The sequence below is a fragment of the Melanerpes formicivorus genome, unplaced genomic scaffold (assembly GCF_026170545.1).
Source record: "Melanerpes formicivorus ecotype bairdi unplaced genomic scaffold, bMelFor1.0.p_v2 SCAF_77, whole genome shotgun sequence".
Taxonomy (NCBI): domain Eukaryota; kingdom Metazoa; phylum Chordata; class Aves; order Piciformes; family Picidae; genus Melanerpes; species Melanerpes formicivorus.
Window position 1 is genome coordinate 1,245,847 of NW_027142429.1, and position 6,641 is coordinate 1,252,487.

Genomic DNA, 6,641 nt, shown 5'->3' on the forward strand with positions numbered 1-6,641 from the left:
CAGGCCTCTGCCTGACCAACTGCCCAGCAGTGTCCCTGCCCTGGAGCCTCCTGTGCAGACCTGTGGGTAGTCAGCAGCTGCTCCCAGTTAAAGCTTGCAAGACTTGGCCTTGCTTTTGGGGCAGGTCCAGTTACCCCTGCAAGAGAGGACAGCTCTGCAGACACAGCCCTCCTCTTGCTCCCACCCCATGGCATCAGCTGTGCCCCTCAGCCCAGCAGCTCCACATGTGGCACCAGTTTGTCCATGCTGGACAGCCAGCACCCTCCAGTTGTCTCCTTTTCTGTCCTCCCACACCACCCTGCCCTGAGCCACCCCTGGGGGCAGGTGGCAGCTTTGCCTTCACATGGAGGCCTCTGCTCCCACGAGCACAGGGCAAGGCAGGACATTGCCCAGACCACAGCTGCAGAGTCCTGCCAGCAAGGCAGCTCCCAGCTCCTGGCCAAGGCCAGGCCACCACATCAGGATGCTGTAAAGCCACCACCAGGCTGAGGAGGTCACACAGTCCCCAGGTGCTGCCCATGCCAAGATGCAGGCAGGGATGGAGGCCCCTGGGACCATCCAGCCCCAGCTGTCTCTTTTAGGAGCCCTCATGTCCCTCTGGTAGCTCAGAACATGCCAGAATCCTTCTCACCATGCATGGAGGCCACCTGAGCTGTCCTGGGCTGTCCTCTGCTGTGGAGATGCCATATGGGCATGGTGGCAGCAGCTTCATCTCCCTCCAGCACAGCCACCCTCAGTTCCAGAGCTGCTGCCCAGCAGGTGACAGCTGGGACTGTCCCACTGGCAGGGTGGTGCTGCTCTGGCACCCAGGCTGGGCTCTGCAGAGCCTCCTTCCCCACTGGCCCTGGGTGGGCCTGGGGCACCCAGCAGGGTCCCAGCACTGGCAGAGGGAAGTCACTCTGCTCCCCCCGTGGGTCCAAAGCTGTGTGCTGGGAGCAAGCTGGGGCACTCCCCAAGCAGGCATTCAGTCGAGGAGCTGCAGCTGGGGCTGGGAAGGGCCCAGCTGGCAGCACCATCAAACTGAGCTGCAGCAGCAACAGAAATAAAGCCAGAGGTGAGAGAGGCTCTTCCCTGCCAGAGCCAGCTCCAGAGGGCAAAAGTCTCTTGGCCCAAGACCCGAGGTGCCTCCCACCCTGTGCCAGAGACCCCAAGGCTCACCCTGAGCAAGGAAGAGGTGTCAAGCTCTGTCCCTTCAAGCTGTGCCAGCTGCTGGAGGGTCCAGCAGGACTTCCCTGAGCAGTCTTCTGTGGCCACCTGGCCCCAGCCCCACGCTGGGGACCTGCAGCTGCCTCAGGAGGTTCTGCTGCGGCACTTGGTGGCCCTGGGCACAGGGGGTGTGTGGCTCCCCTGCCCAGGGGAGGGCATGGCTGGTCCTGTCTGCCAAGCAGTCCCCACCCCCCCAGCCATGCAGGCAGCCCCTGAACCCCCCCCCCCCACCTGTGCCACCCTGGTGTCCCCAAACCCACCTGAGCCCGGAGCCGAGCTGGGCGCCGCCGGCTGCTGGCAAAGCCACCCAGGGGCGAGCTCGGCAGCGCAGGGGTGGCTGCGGCAGCGTCCCCCCAGCATGTCCAGCACCACACCCGGGTGACACAGCCGGGGGTGACATCCTGGGCAAGCCCTGCCGGGGCCGAGCGGCAGGAAGCGGCTGCGGCCGTTCCGCACCGAGCGCTGCAGCCGGGCGCAGGGATGCGCTCACTCCTTTGATCTTCGCTCCCTCGCTTCGCCGCTCGGGGTGATTGTGGAGCTCAATGACACCCATCCGTCCCCAGGGCACCCCAGTGAGTGTCCCCTCTTGACTCAGAAGCTGCCCGTCCCGCTCCTCACCGCCTCCACCGGCCGCGTCCGGCGGAGAGGAGCAGGAAGAGCGGCGAAGGCTTTGAGTCAGGAGGGGACACTCAGCCCCCACCTGCAGACACTGCCTCTGCTCCCAGCAGGATGACACCAAGCCCCAGGAAACCACATCAGAAGATGGAGCAGGAGCAGAGCAGCTCCTGTGAAGCAGGTCCTGGTGCTCAGCACCCAGCCTGGGCTCCATCTGTGTCAGCTTATGGATAGGAGTAGTAGTAACAGTCAGGGCTGGAAGGGACCACAAGGATCAGCCAGCCCCAACCCCCCTGCCATGGGCAGGGACACCCCACACTAGATCAGCCTGGCCACAGCCTCAGCCAGCCTGGCCTTAAACACCTCCAGGGACAGGGCCTCAACCACCTCCCTGCACAACCCATTCCAGGGCTTCACCACTCTCATGGGGAAGAACTTCCTCCTCCCCTCCAGCCTCAATCTCCCCACCTCCAGCTTCATTCCATTCCCCCTAGTCCTATCCCTGCCTGAGATCCTGAGCAGTCCCTCCCCAGCCTTCCTGGAGCCCCCTGCAGATCCTGGAAGGCCACAATGAGGTCACCTGGGAGCCTTCTCTTCTCCAGACTGAACAGCCCCAACTCCTTCAGTCTGTGCTCACAGCAGAGCAGCTCCAGCCCTCTGCTCATCCTCCTGGCCCTGCTCTGGACACCTTCCAGCACCTCCAGATCCCTCTTGTCATAGGGGCTCCAGAACTGGAGGCAGGACTCCAGGTGGGGTCTCCCCAGAGCTGAGCAGAGGGGGAGAATCACCTCCCTTGCCCTGCTGGCCACACTTCTCCTGCTGCAGCCCAGGCTCTGGTTGGCTTTCTGGGCTGCAAGTGCAGACTGAGAGCTCCTGGTGAGCTTCTCCTCCCCCAGCACCCCCAAGGCTCTCTCCTCAGGGCTGCTTTCCAGCCAGTCCCTGCCCAGCCTGCATTTGTGCCTGGGATTGCCTCCACCCAGCTGCAGGACCCTGCCCTTGGTCTTGTTGAACCTCCTGAGGTTGGCTTGTGCCCACCTCTCCAGCCTGCCCAGGTCCCTCTGGATGGATCCCTTCCCTCCAGCTGTCTGCTGCACCACACAGCTTGGTGTCAGCAGCAAACCTGCTGAGAGTGCACTCAGTGCCACTGTCCATGGCACCCACAGAGATGTTGAACAAGCCTGGGCCCAGGACTGATCCCTGAGGGACTCTGCTTGTCTCTGGCCTCCACTGGGACATGGAGCCATGGATCCTGCTGGACCAGACTGCTGCTTGTCCCAGCACCATTCCAGCTCAGACCCAGAGAGCAGCAGCTGCATGGTTCCTTGTCCGCAGAGCATCTCAGGGGCAGCTCAGACCCAGAGAGAGAGGAGAGAGGAGCAGCTGCATGGCTCCTGTCCTTAGAGCATCTCAGGGGCAGATCAGACCCAGAGAGAGAGGAGCAGCTGCATGGTTCCTGTCCTCAGAGCATCTCAGAGGGCAGATCAGACCCAGAGAGAGAGGAGCAGCTGCATGGTTCCTGTCCTCAGAGCATCTCAGGAGCAGATCAGACCCAGAGAGAGAGGAGAGAGGAGCAGCTGCATGGTTCCTGTCCTTAGAGCATCTCAGGAGCAGATCAGACCCAGAGAGAGAGGAGAGAGGAGCAGCTGCATGGTTCCTGTCCTCAGAGCATCTCACAGAGTAGATTCCTGGTGTTCCTCAGGCCACTGCTCAGTGACTCTGAACTGGGGAGTTGGTTACACAGCAGTTCCCCAACTTGAGATCATGAAACAGAGCCTGAGAGCTGCAGAGGGCAGAGGTGGCAGCAGGAGCAAAGACAGGGACAGGGTAGGGAGCAGAGGCTGGAGCCAGCAGATGTTTTGTGAGAGCCAACATCTCCAGAGCACAAAGGTCTGCAAAGCTCAGTCCAGCAGAGCCATCCTCTGGGCTGGAGCTGCAGAGCCACACCTGAAGTCCCACAGAAGCAAGCAGCAGATCCACTGCACTCCACACCCCTGTGGGGGGCGCCACAGACACAGGGGAGGTGGTGCTGGGAGCACTGGCATGGAACCTGCTGATCTCAAGTAACACCACATGGCTCAGGCTGCCAGGGGGGGCTGAGGCCACTGCTTCCCCCCTAAGCTGAGACATCTCCCCTCACAACCAGCAGCAGCTGTGCCCTGCCTCACCCTCCCCCCACTGCCACAGGAGCACAGAGATGCATTGGCTGGAAAAGAGCTTTCAGCTCACCACGTCCTGAGCCCATCACTGCCAGCTCCCCACTAACCATCCCCATGGCTCTGAAACCCCTCCAGGGCTGGGGACTCCACCACTGCCCTGGGCAGCCTGGGCCAGGCCTGGACAGCCCTCAAGGGGAAGAGCTTTTCCCTCATGTCACAGTATCAGAGTATCACAGTATCAGTCAGGGTTGGAAGGGACCACAAGGCTCAGCCAGTTCCAACCCCCCTGCCATGGGCAGGGACACCCCACACTAGATCAGCCTGGCCACAGCCTCAGCCAGCCTGGGCTTAAACACCTCCAGGGACAGGGCCCCAACCACCTCCCTGCACAACCCATTCCAGGGCTTCACCACTCTCATGGGGAAGAACTTCCTCCTCCCTTCCAGCCTCAATCTCCCCACCTCCAGCTTCATTCCATTCCCCCTAGTCCTATCACTGCCTGAGATCCTGAGCAGTCCCTCCCCAGCCTTCCTGGAGCCCCCTTCAGATCCTGGAAGGCCACAATGAGGTCACCTGGGAGCCTTCTCTTCTCCAGACTGAGCAGCCCCAACTCCTTCAGTCTGTCCTCACAGCAGAGCAGCTCCAGCCCTCTGCTCATCCTCCTGGCCCTGCTCTGGACACCTTCCAGCACCTCCAGATCCCTCTTGCCATAGGGGCTCCAGAACTGGAGGCAGGACTCCAGGTGGGGTCTCCCCAGAGCTGAGCAGAGGGGGAGAATCACCTCCCTTGCCCTGCTGGCCACACTTCTCCTGCTGCAGCCCAGGCTCTGGTTGGCTTTCTGGGCTGCAAGTGCACACTGAGAGCTCCTGGTGAGCTTCTCCTCCCCCAGCACCCCCAAGGCTCTCTCCTCAGGGCTGCTCTCCAGCCAGTCCCTGCCCAGCCTGCATTTGTGCCTGGGATTGCCTCCACCCAGCTGCAGGACCCTGCCCTTGGTCTTGTTGAACCTCCTGAGGTTGGCTTGTGCCCACCTCTCTAGCCTGTCCAGGTCCCTCTGGATGGATCCCTTCCCTCCAGCTGTCTGCTGCACCACACAGCTTGGTGTCAGCAGCAAACTAATGTCCAACCTAAACCTCCCCTGGGATAACTTGAGGCCAGTTCCTCTTGCCCTGTCACTTGTTCCTTGGGAGAAGAGACCAACCCCCACCTGGGGCCAAGCTCCTTTCAGGGGGCTGTAGAGCCAGAGGCTCTCCCCCCAGCCTCCTTTTCCTCTCAACACCCACAGAAGGTAGTTATTTTGTTTGCCTATGGTACTGGGATCATTTTCCCTGTCCCCAAGTTTGGGCTGAGTGCCATCTCCTGGTATCTGTGGTGAGTATTCAGGGGCTGGATCTGAAATCCCAAGGGGGGAAAAAAACCAACCCCAAGGTTTCTGTTTCAAAACATCCACAGCAGTTCTCTCTGTCTCAGAGCATGGCCCCACAGAACCCTGCCAGCACTGAAGGCTCAGGGGAGTGAGAGGACAGTGGAAACAAATGAGCTGTGCAGCTGCAGCCAGCATTTCAACCACAGCCTCTGGCAGGGCAGGGCAGGTGAGGCAGCAGCTGTGGCACCTCTGGCAGGGCAGGGCAGGGCTGGTGAGGCAGCAGCTGTGGCACCTCTGGCTGGCAGCAGTGGGGGGAGGGGGGTGGGGGTGCACAGCCACCAACCAACCCCATGGTGATTCCCCTTTTCCAAGCAGCAGTTTCCAAGTCCAAACATTCTCTAGGGCGAAAAGGAAGTTATGAGTAAAGCAAGCCCTTGCATGCAGCTTTATTTCCCAATGCAGTGGCTGGCATCTCCAGCAGTGCTTGCACAGCAGGAGACTCCTAACACCAAGAGCTCAGTGAACTGAAATGAGGACACAGCACAAGAGGACCTCTGGCAGGACCACGATGATCTCTACAATGCAGCAGTGAGGTTAGCCCCAGCAGCTCCAGCCCTCTGCACCCTGACACCACCACTGTCAGAAATGCAGGAGGGGGAAAGCTCGACGAGTCCAGGGCCCCCCAGGGAGCCAGGCACATCCCTGGCCACAGCAGGGGCAGCGACCTGCAGCCTGCTCCTTCGCCATCAGTTCACCCTGCAGGCTCGGATCATGAGCAGCTGGAGGAGGATGAAGACGGGCGACATGATGAGCCCATACCAGAGCTCCCGGGTGTGCTCCACCAGCTTCTGGCACAGCAACATCTCAAAGACGAACTTGAGGCTGAGGATGGTGAGGATCCAGAAGAGCCGCAGCACCGCCAGCCGCTTCTCGCCGTCCTGGAAGAGCCGCACCGAGACGATGGTGGTGAAGTAGGTGCTGAGCCCGTCGGCGGCGAAGAAGGGCACGAAAACAACCCACCAGGAGAGCGCCGAGGCCTCGCCGTCCACCTTCAACACCAACAGCACCGAGAAGACCAGCAGCGCCAGGCCGTGCAGGAAGATCTCGAAGGTGGCAAAGCCCAACCACTGCACCAGCTCCCGCAGGGAGAACAACATCGTCCCGGCGGCTGCGGGGACATGGAGACAGCGGGAACGGGGCGGCCGCCACCCCCCGCCCCGCCAGGCCTCGGCAGGGCCCGGCGGCGGCGCAGGATGATGACGGCCGAAGGGAAGCGGCGCTGCGCGATGACGTCGCAAGGG

At 61.6% G+C, this 6,641-nt stretch overlaps 1 protein-coding gene across 1 annotated transcript; it reads right to left on the reverse strand.

Annotated features, from left to right (window-relative positions):
* Positions 1-5,755: 5,755 nt before the first annotated feature.
* On the reverse strand, positions 5,756-6,620 carry TMEM203 (transmembrane protein 203). Its single transcript, XM_068164218.1, has one exon. It carries the CDS (start codon positions 6,495-6,497, stop codon positions 6,087-6,089), a length of 411 nt encoding a protein of 136 aa, XP_068020319.1. The 5' UTR covers positions 6,498-6,620; the 3' UTR covers positions 5,756-6,086.
* Positions 6,621-6,641: the final 21 nt, after the last annotated feature.

Excerpts from the sequence above, each read along its gene's own strand:
- TMEM203 (XM_068164218.1), bottom strand. The coding sequence starts at position 6,497 with ATGTTGTTCTCCCTGCGGGAGCTGGTGCAGTGGTTGGGCTTTGCCACC.